This window comes from Nelumbo nucifera, chromosome 5 (assembly GCF_055504915.1).
Source record: "Nelumbo nucifera cultivar China Antique chromosome 5, China Antique-T2T, whole genome shotgun sequence".
NCBI lineage: Eukaryota > Viridiplantae > Streptophyta > Magnoliopsida > Proteales > Nelumbonaceae > Nelumbo > Nelumbo nucifera.
The window spans coordinates 41014399-41033760 of record NC_142653.1 but is presented as its reverse complement, the minus strand read 5'-3'; the positions used below and the strand labels follow the sequence as shown (position 1 = coordinate 41033760).

The 19362-nt window shown below is 33.6% G+C and overlaps 1 protein-coding gene, 1 long non-coding RNA gene and 1 pseudogene across 2 annotated transcripts; 1 reads left to right on the top strand and 2 right to left on the bottom strand.

Annotated features, from left to right (window-relative positions):
- Positions 1-472: 472 nt before the first annotated feature.
- On the bottom strand, positions 473-2298 carry LOC109114029 (transcription factor bHLH160-like). The gene is made up of 3 exons (XM_019196030.1): positions 1900-2298; positions 1024-1365; positions 473-577 (listed from the first exon to the last, which is right to left on the bottom strand). Exons 1-3 carry the CDS (start codon positions 2296-2298, stop codon positions 473-475), a joined length of 846 nt encoding a protein of 281 aa, XP_019051575.1.
- A 3051-nt stretch (positions 2299-5349) lies between these two features.
- LOC148791445 (uncharacterized) lies at positions 5350-6970 on the bottom strand. The gene is made up of 2 exons (XR_016076701.1): positions 6226-6970; positions 5350-5572 (listed from the first exon to the last, which is right to left on the bottom strand). It is a non-coding gene; the product is annotated as an uncharacterized LOC148791445 (long non-coding RNA).
- A 10132-nt stretch (positions 6971-17102) lies between these two features.
- Positions 17103-17663, top strand: LOC148791444 (phospholipid-transporting ATPase 1 pseudogene; annotated as a pseudogene).
- The last annotated feature ends 1699 nt before the right edge of the window (positions 17664-19362 follow it).

The following is a 19362-nucleotide window of genomic DNA, read 5'->3' as shown; positions in this document are numbered from 1 at the left end:
TGGAGTGAGAGTAAAAGACATATACGCCATTTTTTATGCCCGTTGTATGTTGCTTAGATAAGGGGTAAAAATGTCTAATGAAAAATCCAGAAAATGGGGTTATTCACTCTTTTATTAATAGTATATATAGATTAGTCTCACATGAACCCGCAATTTTCTCACCATGAAATCCCCAAGTCATTTTATGAAGATAAAAGAATAACTGAAATCAAATAAAAAGTTGAGAAAATAGTAATTTGACTTTACTTCTTCAGGGTGGAATTTTGCTAATCTCAGATTCTCAGTGCATGGAGGCAATCCTCGAACCATGTACAGTCCGCATTCCTTCTGCTACTATTAATTGAGATGTCTCTTCGGAGACATGGACATATAATTGGAGCAATTAATATACCCAAAAGAACAAAAGATAAGGTTAAACACATACTTTTCTACTGGAAGATAGCATTTCCATCATCCTTCACGGATTTTCAATTTACACGTATCTGTCATCCAAAATAGATGAGATCCCGCACAACCAAGAAAGTAGCTTGGCCCTTAACACTGCAATATAGTCGGCTATTGGCGAACTTCCATTCACCTGGTCAATGGAGATCAGAAATAAGTATATATAAGATCCGACTCACATTGGTAGGAACAGAGAAACTAAGAGCAACTCTAAGAGCAGTTGCTCTGGGAGGTTTAATTGGTTATCAATATGGGGAACTAATCTGCATATTATACCGGATTGAACACGGGGAACCCAGTGGATTTTGTGTTGGAGTTAGCCAATTTATTGGGTGAATGCTTAATTTATTTATCTCTTCATCACTGATATAGCTAGACCGGGCTGCAGATAGCTTGGCATGCAATACCAGATATCCCCAGCTTTTCATCAATTTTCGTTCTTGTTCCAGTTTGATTTTATTGATCATAGACTAATAGCTTCTATTACTACTTGTTCTGCTGCTACTGGTGGGACTAGTGGTTGGGTAAGTGGGAATTGAGTAGAAAAGAGAAAGTCAAGATAAAAGATGAGAAAGTTACATGAAGATGTAGATGGTAGCAATCTCTGTCATCAGGGACTGAAAGAGACGAAGTGCTGACAATTTGCATTCCTTCACCTTCAGCATTAGCTAGTAGAGTGGAGAGAACACTGGAATTTTCTCTCTTCATGCATATTTGCACGATCAGTTCCCCTTTTCTAACTTCAGTTATTGAAACTGTGGGAATTTTGGATTCCGAAGGTGAATCATGGGTGGGCATTTGCTTCTTTTCTACGGTGGATAGAATTTGTTCCTTGCTCCGTGTAAGATTCTTAATCTCAGCCTTCAACTCCGGAATGTATTCTACAACTTTGCCAAGTATAACAGGAGCGCTCCATTTCTTCTGCAAGATGATAAACAAATAAATTATATAGCGAACATTTCTTCTGCAACATCTTCTTACACCGAATGAAATGAACCAAAAGGATTAATGCCCGGTTTTAAATACCAGCAATACATGATGGGCATGGAGACTTCATTCCTCCAAATCTTGGGAAGAAATGGGTTGATCAAATTTAGTTGGGTAGGAAGGAAGGAAAAAAAAGAAAATCAATACTTGATGGCGTTGACAACAACAAACCCAGTTGCACTGGTTGCTGGTAAGTTCTTCCAGAGCTCTGAAGGTTGGGTCTTCCACATTCTTTACTATATAACTGATTGGGTCACCTGGAAATATCCAGTTGGTTGTGAAACATTGAGTTGCATCAGATGGAATAATCTGTAAGGGTTGTTTTCTGGATCCAAAAGGAAACCTGAAAGCTAGAAACAACATAGAGCAGATAGGCTGGTGCTTCAAGGATCAGCTAATCTAGCCAAAATCCGATATATTAATGCAACATAATGAGCGTTGAGAGAGAAAGAGTGATGACGAGACAACCTTTGATCTACTAGAATCTGGTAACAATGTACGAAGAGCCAAATAGGAGGCATTGAGATTCACCCTGCGTAGCTTCTCCTTTGCATTATGGTCGAGTTTCTTTATGATCGACTCCTCATCCGCACCAGGTTGCACCACTGATGACTTTCCAGTTTGAAAGCTCCTCATCCTACCAGCTCTCTCTTTATTATTCTGATTGTTGCTACCTGCAACCAATCCTTCATCCAGAGATGGTTGCACCATGATTAGATCTTCTTGATGCAGGAACGAACTCGAGCCCACCTGGCCGGTAAACATATCATCTTCAAATGGTAACCATGGATCCTCAGAAGTTTCAGCTGCTGGGACCAGCATACTCTTCTCTCCATCACTGTGATGGCTATGAGCTATGGGTAGCATTTCTAGAACACAGTTTCAGAAGTTTAGTTTGGAACTTTTGATTATGAGAGAGAGAGAGAGAGAAGGTCACCTCCAGTGGTTCAAATACGGATGATTTAAGAGGAAATTTGCGAATGAAGTACCTCCTGGGTAATTTCACAGAGTGAGATCAGTTGGATCCCAAGTCCCAAGGAAATATTTGGCATGAGCTTGTATCAGTTTCTAGATATATATTGGGTTGACTTGACTGTAATATGAAAACGAAATCAGTCTATATGAAAACCCTAAATCTCTCAAGACAACCAAAAGCTGCAAGTCGAACAGCATCACGAGTTAATACGAATCCTCCTGCAAAACTAGAAAATATATGATTCCTTCATCCCATCCCCAGTCCTTTTTCCTGAACAAGGATGGATGAATGAGAGCTGAGACACCCAAAGGCCAAAGAGACAATTTGTATCTACGTTCCCTGTACACCCTCTACGCCAAACAAGGCCTACATTTTTTGTTTCATACCGTAATAAAGAAAGTTACAGTGTCACAGTAATTTTTTTTTTGTTTTTCTGTTGTGTTGTGTCTGATACACATATAAATAGAATTAAAGTTTGTCAGTGTTTTCTTTTGAGGTATGAATGTTTGATATTTTAATATAGGATTTTTATTTTTTGCATGGACCACGTACATAACCCCTTCCCCACCCTAGTGACAGCGAGATTTGGTCCCAAGTCTTAGCTACAACCAATAAAACTTACTATCAGAGCCACCATATTGGTTGGTATAGAATCGATTATTGTAAATAAAAAATATTTTTAGAATATCATTTTTCCTGTAATTTAATAATATTTCAGGAAAAAGGAACACACGCTAGAGACATGCACAAATTATAAAATATTTTCGTTTTGAAAAATATACTATAAAATACTTTACAACTATAATTTCCTTACATGATTCTCATGGATTAATTTATAGTTTCATGTATGTTAGTCGGCCATGACATAGTGCCTAGCAAGAGCCACATCAAATTTGACATGTATCTAGACTAAATCATGGACAATATTCATGGCCGATGGTATTAAAGTACAGGGATAATTACTATATATATCCTGTATGTTTAGGTAACTACTTAAATCACTATAAAAAATTTCAGTTTAGCCAGTAGTTTTTGTCCAGCGGTCTTGTTCAATGCCAATAAATACCAAAAAAAAAAAAAATTGCTTGCTCAGTGTTTGATTAGCGGGGCCGACATACAAATTTTGATGAAAAGTAATCAATCATGGGTCCCGGTGGTCATTTTTTGGCCAAAAGAAAAATTCTTTTGATGAAATAGATTGTTGGAGGGAGATTCAAAATTTCAAGAATTTGATCTCCTCTTGTCCTATGTTATATAATGCTTTTCTCCTACTTGAAGACCTCTTTCTTACTTTTTTCTTTTGCTTATATGATTGAGTCTTTTGATGTTTGGCATGCTAGATTAAGACATCTTAGTGTTCCTTACATAAAATAGTTATGTAAATTAGGAGTCTTGAATGTTCTTATTGATTTTACAAGTGAAAAATGTCAAATATGTATACAAGCAAAATTCACTAAAAAGTCACATAGAAGTGAAATAAAAGAATATGAATTGCTGCAACTTATACATAGTGATTTAGAGGATCTTAAATTTTATGAAACTAGAGAAGAAAAAAGATATTATTAACATTCATAAATGACTTCTCTAGGTATGCAAAAGTTCTTTTACTTAGATCAAAAGATAAGGTTAAACGAGCTTTTATAATCTATAAAATTGAAGTAGAAAATCAATTAGGAAATAAAATTAAGAGACTTAAAACTAATAGAGGAACTAAATATGATGGAAAAATAATCAAGAAATTCATTGAAGAAAATGGAATTATACATGAAACTACAATCCCTTATCAATCCAAATCAAATTGAGTTGTATAAAGACTTAATAAAACTTTAAAAGAAATGATGAATGCCATGTTAATTAGTTTAGGTGTACCGCTGAACTTGTGAGGAGAAGCAATCCTAACAACTTATTATTTATACAACAAAATACTTCATAAGAAAAAATGACAGATACTATTTGAACTTTGGCATAATAGGAATTAACCTAAACTATTTAAAAGTTTGGGTTGTTTAATAAAAATTGAAATACCTAAACCTAAAATAAAGAAACTAGGACCCCAAAACTTGTGGTCGTGTATTTATTGGATATGCACAAAACAATGTGGTTTACAAATTCCTTATATTAAAACAATTGAAAATATTGTAAAATACAACACAAATATTGACTCTTGAGATGCAGAATTCTTTGAACATATTTTCCCATTGAAAAAGTCAAAAATCTCATTACAAGAAATATGACCTTTAGCTACAGACAAAACCATGGCTAAAGGCCAAAAAAATCATAACTATAGACCTGTAGCTATGATTTAGCTACGAACAAGAAGCCATAGCCTATGTTCACGTGGCTATAGCTTACGACTACGATTCAATTAATCCGTGGTTATAACCCATCTATAGCTACAATATCTGTCCGTAGGTAAAGGGCATATGCAAACCATATGATCCTTTAGCCATAAGCTAAACCGTAGCTAAAAAATGCATATAGCTACAGATTTTAAATTGTCCATAACTATATATTCAAATCTATAACCACAATTTTTTAGAAAACCGTAGCTAAAGCTTTTCTTTTATAGCTATGGTTTATTACAAATCATAGGTAAATATACCAACTTATAACCACAGTTTTTTTACCAAAACTGAAGCTAAATACTTAACCTATAACTACATCTTTTTTGACAAACCGTAGTTGAAAGATGCATTCTATAACCATGGTTTCTTACAAAACTGTAGCTAATTGCTTTAATCTATAGCTACAGCTTTTAGCAAACCATGGCTGAAAATTGAAATCTATAACCACAACTTCTTTCAAAACCGTAGCTAATTGCTTTAATCTATAACTACAGATTTTTTTTGAAAAATAGTGACTATATTCCAATTAAAGTAGTAAAAATAATAACAATTGGAACCACCACTTTAAAGCAATACATGTTTCATTCATACATCACATAGAAATTATATAATTTCTAGCAAATGGTTATATTATTGTAATAAAAAATTACATGCCATTTATAATTTGAATACATCATTGTTTAAAATGTATTACAAATGTCAAATTTCTCTTAATACGCATTGAAGTCTACATGACCTTAAAAAAAGAGAAATTTTAAATATAAAAGAATTATCCATTGTCTTCAACCACGCTTTAAGAGTCGCTCATTGCATGTTTAACCTACAAAGAAAAACCAAAAATAAAATTAGAACATTGATTACTTTGATGAAGCTAAGTAACAAATTGCAATATACAATGACAAAATGCAAGATAAATTCTTTTCAATATCCTGAATGGGCAACTCATCCCTTCCCTCTGATTCGTCTGATTCGTAGAAGCACCAATTTTATTTCCCTCTCGGTTATCACTCCTCCCTTCCGTCTTTCATCTCTTTCATTTTTTATTTGTCTTACTAATGCAACCTTTATTCATTATCATTTTATTTATTTTTTGTATTTTTTTTTCAAACACTAGGAAAATTCACTAGCTGGAGATGCGGATTTGTAGTCTCTCTTCTCTCCAACATCAAAGACATCCACTACTAAAAATAACATAACTTGATGCATTCCAAATACGCTAAAAACAGTTATCAGCTCAATCCAAAATCAAGAAACTTTTTGGAGGCAATGAGCAATAAAGACTAACGAAGTCAAAATCAGAACCGACGGGGTAGCTGGTTCAAATTTTATACATTAACAGATCCTGGCTACATCTATGGGAATTGCAGAAGAAGAAAAAAAAAGCCGAGCTGGGTTGACGTCGAGAGTTTACATGACTGTAAGAGAAATAGTCTTAACAAAAATAACAAAGAAATTATCAAGGCTAGAGCTTACCTGATTCGGGATTTTGAACTGAAACCGAACGATGATGCGGCATTCCAGAACTGACACATGTCTCTATTCTTTGAATGACAATGGCTATCGGGAAGCAACACACTATTTGAATGGGAGAACTTGATCGAAATGGAGAGGGAACGTCTGAATTGCCGCTATGACTGTAGATCTATTCCAGCGGCTAGGAAAACGGAATTGGGGATCGGGAGTCTACCACTTCTAACCTACTTCATGGTGATGGAGAAACTCAGCTGTTGGTTCCCACGTTCAGATTTTGGAGATAGATGACGATGCGTATCCACACCGCTGTTGTGATGGATCTATTTGGCTGATAGAAGAGATAGAAAACAGGGGATACGGTGGGATTTTGGCGATGACGAGAAGCGGGAGGTTAAGGGGTCAACAATTGAAATGGAAGGGAGGTACGAAGAAACGAGAGATTCAGTTGTCGCCGATGGGGTTTAAACTCGCCGCTGGTTGCAGCGGCGGGAGAGACTCCTAGGCGCGGTCAAGAACGGCGTTGAGTGTGAGAAAAAGAGAGGGAATGGGGGAAGAAGAAGGAGGAGGAAGAGAGACGGAGATCGGAGAGAAGAGGAGAAGCCGGAGGGAGGTTATTTCTGCCGCTCTGATCAGCCGCTGCGCGTCTTCGTTCGAATGGGAAGAAGAGAAGCCTCCCTTCGAATTTTTCCGATTAGGGCGAATGAGACCTCAAAACGCGCGCACGGGACTTCAAATTTTTTTTATTCGGTTTTTGGCGCGGGATTTCAAATTTTCTTTTTTCGGTTTTTTATGGGTATGAAGGCGCGCACGGGACTTCAAATTCTTTTTTTTTTCGGATTTTATGGGTCATTGATATTTCGAATCCATAATAGAGGTGTAAATCGGGCCGGGCCATGGGTTATGCCAGGCCCAGCACAACCCGACATAAATGGATTCGGGCCATGCCAAGCCTGGCACAATCATGTGGTCCGTGTTGGGCTTGGGTTTTTAGGTCTGCGAGCCAGGCCAACACGGCACGACCGAGCAAACTATGTCGCTCGCAGCCCGCATGCTAGCATGGCCCAACCCACGGGCCATATATATTATTTATATATTTATATATAATATTATATAATTTATAATTATATAATAATATAGTATATAATATATTAATAAAATAAACAATTGTTTTCAATTTTATTATACTAATTTATTTAATTATTATATATATAAGCAATTGTGTACATCAAAATTCATATAAAATTAAAATTTTAAATTTTTTTTCAATTTTTTAAATAAATAGTTTTGGCCTAGTCCACGACTTGGCTTGGCCCACGGGCCAGCCCGACCTACAACACGGCATGGGCCCCACGGGCTTGGGCTGTGAGCCGTGCCAGGCCGACCCCCCCAAGTTATCCCAAGGGAGGGCGGCACGACATGATCCACACTTTGCACAGACCACCCACGGGTCGTGCCATGCTACCTCGTCATGACCCATTTTACATTTCTACTCTATAGTTTATGCAAATTGTCATTAATCCAATTGGTCGAACCAATAAAGCTGTCTCCTCACGCCGATGTCACTTTGACCGGTACTGATGAGGTACCACAGGTCAGTCCTAGATGAGGTGCTACTTGCCACTCTACTAAGGTGCCTGAGTTGTGTACGAATTGCTTGGACAGGTTCCGAGGTGTGCCACCTTGACTTAGTGGGATCCACAGTTGTTTGTGTAGCCTTGAGATGCCATACAACGATCTTGGCATGCCACATGTTACTGCCCTCATAAAAAACAATACTAAAAATGAAAATTTTCACATAATAAAATTACTTCTATAACTAATAACTAATAATAAAATATAAAATATAAGGTAGTAGAAGATAGCCACTTCGTTTGGTGTTTGAGTAATTTCTAACTGGTGCTTCAGTGGAGTAAAAGGAGGGTGTCGCCAGAGCCTACGGTTCGTTGGAGATGGGAAAAATCTCCAACTGGTGCTTCGGTGGAGTCAGAAACTCTCAAAATGTGTTTTCTTTTGAGCGAAAACAATCCGAGAAACTTGTACTAGGATTTCCGTTCTTGAATATGGAGGAAGAATATCTCAAAAAATAGGGAGCAACCAATGGAGCTTGTCTGATTTCTCGATGAAGAAGAACACCCGAAAACAGGGTTTCGATGAAGGATGAGAAGAAACCTTCGAAGGGGTTATTTTCTCTCTCCTCTCCGTTTTCAGTGCAAATGGGAGAAGCTGAATAGAGAAGGAAAGGGTTTGTTGTGCATGGGAGAGAGTTCGCATCAATTATTTTAGCAGTCTTTCAAATTTTTTACTTCCATTCAATCTCAACCATTTATAAAGAAAAATCAAATTTATTTAATATAATTGCACAAAGCCACTAATGCTTTAGTCATTTAATTATATTAATGTCTTATTAGTTGCTTAATCATTTATCATGGTTATTATATTATTTCAGCAATAATTAATAGTTTGTGTTAATTATTTAATTATTTGATCATTCTATCATTTAGTTATTTAACAATTTCATTGAATATTTTATTTTATTATTTTATTAACTATTTAATTATATTTTAAAATTTTTAATTATTTAATGATTTGTACTAGTTGTTTAATGAATTTTTTTAACTACAAATTTCTAATGGTTTTCATTTAGTTGGTTCGATTCAATTCGATTAGAACTAAGGACCTAACATTTTCGAAAAAAAAAAACTAAGAACCTAACTAGTATTTCAATTTATCCATTCTTATGAACCGGATTGAACCGAACTAGATATTATAACCAAACTGAATTTAATATAGTTTGGTTCACTTTTTGGTTTGGTTGGGACCCACTTATATTAGTATTTATAAACTTATATATATATATAATGTTGTTTTGAAATATGTAGAATATATATATTGATTTATTTACATTTTATTTTAGTTTTTCATCTTCACAAATTAAACTGAATTACCCAAGACCAATTCATTAGTTCTTGGGTTAGACCAGTTTGGTGGATGGTTTTGGCATTTTTTTTTTTGGAGTAAATAGGGTTAGGTGTATGATCGTATTGATTAAGGGTTGGGTCATGGTTTAACAATAATCTGACTAGCTGGTCTCGTCCAACATTCTAAACATTGGTTAGTATTATAAGTTTTCTTATATATAGAATACATAATGTTGTTTTGAAATATGTAGAATATATATATTGATTTATTTACATTTTATTTTAGCTTTTCATCGTCACAAATTAAAATAGTTAAAAATTACACTTTGAGGAAAAAAAAATTGTAAAGTGGTTGAAATAATATATTAAATAAATTATTAGTTATTATTTAATTAATAATTATTTATCTATATTGTATAACTATTACTTTATTAATAATTTACTTATGAATTTAAATAATTTAGTTTAAATGTCAATATTATTTTCATTCATAGGTAATTAATTAATTTATTATTAGCGGTTTTCATATTTAGTTTATTATTTTTAATTAATTATTAATTTACTTAAATAATTAAATTAATTTTTGATGATTAGTTTTAACTAATCAAATAATAATTAATACTTATTTATTTCTATTTTATAAATTAATTTCTTTTTATTAATGTACTTATGAAATTATTAATAATTTATTTTCTAGTTTAATTATTATTAAATAGAAATCATTAATTATTATTGTTATGCAATAGTAATGAGCTAATAATTTTTTAATTATTAACTATATTCATTTAATTTAATAAATTCTTAATTACTAATTTACTATAAAAAAGTAATTAATAAATAAATAGATATTTTAAATGAATATTATATGATTATTATTTATGGTCTAGGAATAAAATGATTGTAGCTAAAGATGATTAACTTCGTAATTATAGCCACAGAATTTTAGTTATCCGTGGCTATAGTGATAAATAGCTCTTTAGCTACATATAGAATAACTTTTAACCACGAACAAATTGTCCGTAGCTAAAGCTCAATTTTTGTTTTTTGTAACTTATAACCACGGATACATTATAACCGTGGCTATAAATATCTTTTAGCCACAGACAGAATAACTTTTAGCCACGGACAAATTGTCCGTAGTTAAAGCTCAACTCCTACTTTGTAACTTATAGCCACGGATACATTATAACCGTAGCTATAAATATCTTTTAGCTACTTTTAACCATGGACAAATTGTCCGTAGCTACTTTTGCTTTGTAACTTATAGCCACGGATACATTATAACGGTGATTATAAATATCTTTTAGCCACGGACAGGATAACTTTTAACCACGGACAATTTATCCGTAGCTAAAGCTCAACTTTTTGCCACGAACATGAAATTATTTGTGGTTATATCCCATGTTTTAGTTACGGTTTTTCTGACCGTAGCTAAAGTGCCGTAGCTATAGCCCCATTTTCCTGTAGTGTCTTTTTCAAATAAGCCATGTTGTTAGTAGTACAAGTACACTCTAACTTGATAGAGACACAATGATAAAGGCTTACCTATATGTCTTAACCAATTATGATATAATTGCTCCTTATATCTAGTAAGTTATTTGTATAATTTAGTAAAGATAAGGTTTAATTTTTGTCCTAGACTCTTTGGCTTATAAGTACATGCAATTGAACCATTCACTAATAACATTCTAGGTCTCAACTACATAATTTGCAAATGATTCTTAATTGGGAGTTTTCTTCATGGTTTAAAGACCATGTGAGTAATAAATTTTATCAACTTCTCCTTGTGTAAGCATTTAGTAATTCTGCTCTCTAAGAACTATTCCATATATAATACCCTTCTAATCTTGTATAGGTTTTACAATTGTGTAGGAAAGAAACTAAATAGCTTAATTTGGTTGGTTAGTGGTTTGCTCAACCACAAACCGATAGAAAGGAGTATGTATAAATAGCTTTAAGTTTCACACCAAGTATTATGATGAAAATAGAAGGATTCAAAATAGTGGTATGGATGTGATTGTAAAATCATCAAGTTTTTCTAGTGCAAGAGACCAAAACCCAACTTTAGGAGATGTTGCATATTATGGTGTTTTAACAAATATCATTGAATTGGATTTATTATGGACAATTGAATGTGTTGTTGTTTAAGTGTGATTGACTTGATATTGCTGAAGGATTAAGGGTTGATGACTTTAGGTTTACATGTTTGAACCTAACTTCATGTTGTTGGCCACCCAAGTGAAGCAAGTTTTTTACATACGAGATCCCATTGATGATGTTGAATCATGCATACCAGACAATATCCGTGTAACGATCATAACTTAGTAGGCTTCATTCATCTTGCCTGTTGAAGACAATGTTAACTGGAATAAGGAAGACTATGATAGAGATGATGTTGAATTGAGTGATGGTGATGGTGATACCAATCCAAATGTTGATACTCATTGTAATGGTGCCTTACCACCATCTTTTTGTCTTTTAGAAGGAAACTTAGTGTAGGGATGCAACCATTGGCCATATGTGTTTTTCTTACTTTCGTAATAGTTCTTTTGTGTAATATATGTAAATGGTTCCATGCAAGCAACAAACCAAGGAAAGGAAATTCCACTTTCAGGTTTTCTTTTCTTTTTTTTTTTGGCCCAAGTCCTTTTAAGTAATATTAAATTGTTTGCATGACAAGTCTCTAAAAATGCATGTCATGAATAATAAACTTATTTTACTTTAGAGCCCATAAATTGATGGTGATATGCTATTACTAGTAAAAATTGACACAAAATTTAATGTATGCATTGATGAAAAATAACAAGGTGGATTTTGTATTTCCTAATTAGGTGACAACATTATTTTTTGAAGTTCTCACAAGCAAACTACTGTATAGCGCTCTAATTTTCCTACACGCCATCTAAATTCCTGTAGCATTAACACATAATTTATTCAGTGGATTTTGATTTAAGTTGATATATTATGGTCAACTGTGGTAATAAACCAATCTTCAAGGATGGCCTAGGACAATAGTTAACAAGTTGGTAAATAGTAATACAATAGTAGTTTAGGACCATTAAGTTAAGTCCTCAAAAATTAAAAATAACAAAGTACTTTAATAAGTTGATGCTTTTAAAATTAGAATATATGTGGCATAGCGACAAAGCATTACTATTGGGACCATTGTTACGTACGTGTAACCTTCACTAATTAGGTCAAATGGGGACGTTCCCTACACGACCTATGCTGCTCCTGCCACGCACATTATGGGATGACTAGGCAGGTCCGAATCATCTGCTCTATAGGGAGACATCTGGACTGATGATCTAGTGTTCAATCCTCCAGTCCACATCGATCAGACCTATACCCCATGCATGCCCAGCTTGTATTGATGTTTCCCCAAATAAATATTAACCATTCAAAGTTATGATTTTTTTGGCATAAAATTGCCCTTAAGGAAAGGTTTATTATTGACACGTGGCAAGTGCATTGGAACTTGAAACTTGCGGTAAAAGAAACTGTCTTATTTCTAGGAGCCCATTTCATCTCAACATTTACAATATCTTGTACATGAGCCACTTGAATCCAGATCAGGTGATGGTAGCCATAAGCATTGGTTCATGCATTAGAGAGCAGCAGATGGAGGCTTCAAGACAAACCTTCAAGGTTTTTAAAATCAAATTGGTCAGGGGTCTGGCTCAGGTCGAATGGTCTGATCGTTCGAATTAAACGAATGGCTCATTTTAACAAAAAAAATTAAAAAAAAAAAAACTAACCAAATCATTGAATGGTTCGACCGCCTGAGTTAACAGTTTACTGACCAAATCAATGATTTTTGGGGAAATAACAGTTCTGGGGTAAAATGGAATCGATGATCGATTCTCGGTTTTCTAGCCGACTATCCAGTCCAATCCAGTTTTGAAAACCATGCAAACCCTGAGTTGGCATTAGGTTGGATTGACTATACTATCATGGACCAAGTACTTCAGCAGAAATTTCCATATGCCAATAGTAAATAAAATTAGGGTAAATGATTTAAACCTCCCCTCTCTTCTCAAAAAGTATTTAGACTGTTAGCGTATTCCATCAGTCAGCAAACAGTTTGAAATGAAAGATCTTGGTCGATTAAATTATTTCTTAGGCATTGAGGTCTCCTCCGACCAATCAGGATATTATCTGTCTCAGGCCAAGTATGCCACTGATCTTGTTTCTCGTGCCAGACTCACTGATATTAAAACTATTAACACTCCATTGAGCCTAATGCCCATTTTTTAGCCACTGATGGTACTCCTCTCAATGACTGCACCTTATATTAGCAACTAGTTGGCAGTCTTGTATACCTTACTATTACTCGTCCTGATATTGCGTATGTTGTCCATATTGTGAGTCAGTTCATGTCTACCCCTCGCACTACTCATTATGCTACTGTGCTTCGTATCATCCGTTATGTCAAGGGCACTTTGTTTCATGGACTTCACTACTCCAGTTCTTCCTCTCTTCATTTGATCGCATATTCTGATGTTGATTGGGCCGATGATCCTACTGATAGACCCTCCACTACTTGTTATTGCTTCTTTCTTGGCGATTCTCTTATATCTTAGCGTAGTAAGAAGCAAACGGTTCTCTCGTTCTAGTACTGAAGCTGAATATCGAGCTTTTGCTAACACTACCTCCGAGTTGTTATGGTTACTCCATGACATAACGGTTGTCTCTCGTTCCAGTACTGAAGTTGAATATCGAGCTCTTGCTAACACTACCTCCGAGTTGTTATGGTTACGATGGTTACTCCATGACATGGGAATTACTCATTCATCTGCAACCTCTCTTTACTGTGACAATCGTAGCACCATACAGATTGCTCACAATGATGTATTTTATGAGCGCACTAAGCATATTGAGACTGATTGTCACTTTATTCGTCATCATCTGCTCGAGGGTACTGTTCGCCTTATTCCTGTCCCTTCCTAGGATCAGTCTGCAGATATATTTACCAAGGCTCACTCTCCTCTTCACTTTCGTACTCTAGTTGGCAAACTCCAGATGACTGATACATTACCATCTTGAGTTTGAGGGGGAATGTTAGCGTATTCCATTAGATTTAGTATTCTATCTTTATCTCTAGGAGAGATAGTTCTATCAAAACTAGTATCATTATCCCCTTAATTGCAATACAAAAAGGAAAGAAATAACATATGTATAGCTAATTGGAGTGGAACTATATCTCCTAGAATTAATGGGATAATGATACTAGTTTTGATAGAACTATCTCTCCTAGAGATAAAGATAGAATACTAAATCTGATGGAATAATATTTCTCTTGATTATGAATTCAATAGGTTACAACCTATTTATAATAAAGCTAGGGATACAACCAGAGAACAGGTCGGCAACCTAAATTGGAATACAAAAAGGAAAGAAATAAGATATGTATAGCTAATTGGAGTGAAACTATATCTCCTAGAATTAAGGGGATAATGATACTAGTTTTGATAGAACTATCTCTCCTAGAGATAAAGATAGAATACTAAATCTGATGGAATACGCTAACGTAGACCTTTCCTTCCAGATGCATCACCCATTATGTCTAATGGAGTTACAAGAACAAATATACTCTTATGGGTTAAACGTTGGATTGGGTTTCTGATTAATGTCAAAATCAAAGTCAAACTTAAGGAGGTTTAGCACGAGCTTGAGTCATTTCTTACCATTGCAAAGTGTGCTTCAACGACCAAGCTATGGAACAAAAGCAAAATATCTAATTCAAGAACATCTTAAAAATCTTGGAGTATATATACATACATACATACACATACACACACACACACACACACACATATATATATATATATATATATATATATATATATATATATATATATATATAAAGCAGTCAAGAAATTTTCTTCTTTTTTGAATTTTTTATTTTTTTATTCTATGTTATTTTCAAGACAACCAATGAGATGCACTTTCCCAATAACCTAAATAATTTCTTCTAAAAGTTATCCTAAACTACCTCCCTCACTATCCCCTACTTTTTCCAAAGTTATCTCTAATTTAGTAGAGAGTTTATCTCCTAAATTATCTCTAATTTCTATTTATCCTCTCCCATACTTTTTATCTATATCTATCTAAAGAAAGTTTAGATTAAAAAAATTTAAGAGTTATTTAAATATTCTAACAAAATTATATAATAAATTTAAAATACTTATTAAAGACACAAAAAATAATTTTATAGTTTTTACAAAATATATCACAAAATTATGTACTAACAATTTAAATTATGTTTTTCTGGACTATCAATTTAAAAGTTTTTAAATATTAATAATATACAATAGCTTTAAATAAATAAAATTCAAATTACAAAAGATTTTAAATATTTTATAGGTTATTTAAATATTTATCATAACTAGATTTTAAATAGTTAAAATAACAAAATTATGTAATGAATTTAAAAAATTCTTCAAAGTAGAAAAGTATTTATAACATAATATTGAAATTAATAATAATTTCGTATATTACAAAATTAATAATGAAATTATGTAATAATATTATAAATTATAATTTTATGGATAATTAAATTCAATAAATAATATATATATATATTAAAACAAAGCCGTCAAGAAATTTTCTCCATTTTTTGAAATTTTTATTTATTTTTTTCTATGTCATTTTTGAAAGAACCAATGAGATGCACTTTTCTAATAAGCTAAAGGATAAAATACAAAAACCTCCTCTAAAAGTTCTGACAATCATAAAAACCACCCCTATAGTTTCATTTTAGCAAAAACCTCCCCTCTATTTTTGAAAATTTCAACAAATACCTCCCTTCTATCGATGACCAAGAGAAAACATTAAAGAGATGATCATTTTTTTTGAAAATACCTATTTTACCCTTTTACAAATTAATATACATATGTTTTTACTAAAATAGCCCTGTCTGAGCAACTCCGTATTCAGATTGAACACTGTTCATCTTCTTCGTCACGCATAACGGAAAAGTGGTGGTGCACTCCCCCCTCCAGTTCGCGTGACATCCACACCTTCCGAGCTCAAGTTCATCTGCCAGATTTGTTTTGGTCGAGGAGAAAAGGGGAAGAAATTCGACCTGGACCACTAATTTCTGGTTATGGTCTTTAGAGGTTTTAGAGTTTCCTTTCGACCTTCTCTAATGCGTTTGTTGGAGGACTATTTATGACTTTCGGCCAGCCATTGCTTCCATCATCTTCTTGTGCTCCAGAAATTTTGTATGTGGTGCTGCCTTCCCCTTTGAATATCGGCTCTTTGATCTGCCTGTTTCCTTCTGTTTGAAGCTCAAAGCCACTTTTTATTTCTAAAGGGAAACCATACCGTCTCTCTTGGAGGTAGAGATTTTTGCCAGAAGTCTCTTCACCACTCTGATTCTTTTGTTACAATAGAAAGAGGTTCCAGAGTCTTCCAAGTCTCAGTTTTTTCAATTGTTTTTGTTGGAGGCACTGCACAAGGAGGACAATTGGTATCCTGGGGTATTATGGAGTTGCAGCAGAATCCTACAATGCTCGAAGATTTCTAGAGCATCTTTGGAGAAAGACAAGTCGAACAAATCTCAGTGGATCCGCCATAGAAGTTTGCAATTGGAAGATAATTTATTATCAGCGGATAATCCATGACTGATTTATATTAATGATCCAAGAAGGACGAATGATAGGTATGAATTCACAGGGAATGAAATCAAAACCAGCAAGTACTCCATTATCACATTCCTCCCCAAGAATTTATTCATTCAATTCCATCGAGTTGCTTACTTGTACTTCCTAGCTATCGCTGCTTTGAATCATCTCCCGCCTCTTGCTGTTTTTGGCGGAACAGTCTCTTTTTCCTCTGTTCTTTGTGCTTTGTGTCACAGCTATTAAAGATGGCTATGAAGATTGGTGAAGACATAGATCAGATAAGAAGGAGAACAACCGAGAAGCCCTAGTGCTTCAATCCGGTAAATTTCGAATGAAGAAATGGAAAAAGATACGAGCTGGTGAGGTTGTAAAGATCATAGCAGATGAAACAATTCCTTGTGACATGGTTTTGTTGGGGACAAGTGATCCTAATGGAATAGCATACATCCAGACAATGAACCTGGATGGTGAATCAAACTTGAAGACACGGTATGCTCGGCAGGAAACAGCTTCATCGGTTTTTGAAGGGAAGATAATTTCAGGGCTTATCAGATGTGAACAGACAAATAGAAATATTTATGAGTTTGCAGGTAACATGGAATTCAATGAACAGAGGCTTCCCCTCAGCCAGTCAAACATCATTTTGCGTGAGCTGAAGAATACTGAATGGGTAATTGGTGTTGTTGTATATGTTGGACAGGAAGCAAAAGCGATGTTGAACAGTGCAACATCTCCTTCGAAAAGGCGTGGATATCACGCTTGCTTTAGCTCGGAAGGCGTGGATATCACGCGAACTGGTCCATCCGTGCCCACCATCGATCTGGTGTTGCAGAGCTGGTGTACCGAAGGATCTCCGGTGCGCATTCGATGGTCTGGGTATTCGAAGATGTGATGTATCTGGAGGGGGACTGCACCGCCATTCTATCGATGTGTCGTGAGGAAGAAGATGAACAGCACTGTTCCTTGCTGAGACAGTGCTATTTTAGTAAAAACGCACATTAATTCGTAAACAGGTATTTTGAAAAAAATAATCATCTCTTTAACGTTTTTCGTCTTAGTCATTGAAGAAATAGAGGTATTTGTTGAATTTTTCAAAAAATAGAGGGGAGATTTTTGCTAAAGTGAAAGTATAGGAGAGGTTTTTAAGATTGTCAGAAACTTCAGGGGAGGTTTTTGTATTTTACCCTAAGCTAAATAATCTCTTCTCCTATATATCAAGTAAATAACTAATTTAATATTTTTATATAATATTGTAAATAACTAATTTCACTTATATCAAGTAATAATTCGAGAAAATAACTTTCAAAAAAATTAATATTTATTAATAATAATTTTAAACTCTTAATCTGTATTTATTATATAATTATATATACTAAAATTAAAATTTATTGTATTTCAGTAATTATTTATTGTTTTTTCATAAATGTATTTTCAATGATTATGCATAAATTTATTTTCTTTTGTTATTTAACAGAAAATTTTGAATAATTATTGGAGATTAAACTACTATTATTGAAAATTTTAAATTTAATTTATTGTATTTATTGAATTTTTGTTATAACTTATTGATTAATATTTATTAAAGATTAAACTATTATTTGAGATTATACTATTTATTAACTAAGTTAATATATTTTAGTACTTATTGTATTTTTCATTATTAATATATTTTCAATAATTGTGTATTTTCACTATCAATTTTCAATAATTATTGGAGATTAAACTATTGCTATTTATTAGAGATGAGACTATTAGTTTAGTTAAAATTATGAATGTTCATGAGTTGGTCCGATTCGGTCATAGGCTATTTGGCCAACCAAATTGACCTGGTCAAGGTAGGGAGTTGGTCGGTTGAATCGACTGACCTTTTGTGAAAATTGACCCACTTAAGTTGTATCGGTTTGGGTCATTTTTTTGGTTTAGTCAGTCGGTTCAAAAGATTTTAAACTTAAAAATTAAATTAAATTTTAAAAATTATAGTGCAACTATTAAAAAATTAGATTTATAATATAAAACATTTTAGATTAAGAAATCTAGGAAATTTCCCAATTTTTCATATTAAAAATTATATTTAAAATATAAATATTAATATATATCCATGGTTACATCATTCGATTTTGGTTGGTTTACAAATGGCCAAAGTGAAACTAATCTAATTTGGTCAATTCGGGTCGAGTTGATCTGGTTGGCCAGTTTCATCAGTTTGACGAATAAACCTAATTGAAATTAATTATTGTTATTTTTGTATTATAATTTTTTTAAATGAGTATATAAAATATGAATAATTATTAATTATTTAAAAAGTTGAAAATATAAAACAATTGTATACTCTTATGTGTTTCTATTGTGCTACATTTGGATGTGATGTAAATCAAGAAAAAATGTAAATTTAACATTGGTTCGGTTTTATATCCGTTTGGAAAGAGGGTGTGATTATTATTGACGTAAAACTACACTTCAATTCAGTTTTGCATGTGTTTGGATGGAGTGCAGTTTTACGTCAATAATAGATGTAAACCTCATCACCTCTAAAGTTTTACATCGATGATCGATGTGAAAACTACATTGATTTTATCAATGTAAAACTTTAC

Coding starts and splice junctions, on each gene's coding strand:
- LOC109114029 (XM_019196030.1), bottom strand. CDS start 2,298: ATGCTACCCATAGCTCATAGCCATCACAGTGATGGAGAGAAGAGTATG. Junction 1,366..1,899: donor CAGATTCTAGTAGATCAAAG/GTTGTCTCGTCA, acceptor ATCATCTTGCAG/AAGAAATGGAGCGCTCCTGT. Junction 578..1,023: donor GCTACCATCTACATCTTCAT/GTAACTTTCTCA, acceptor TCCATTGACCAG/GTGAATGGAAGTTCGCCAAT.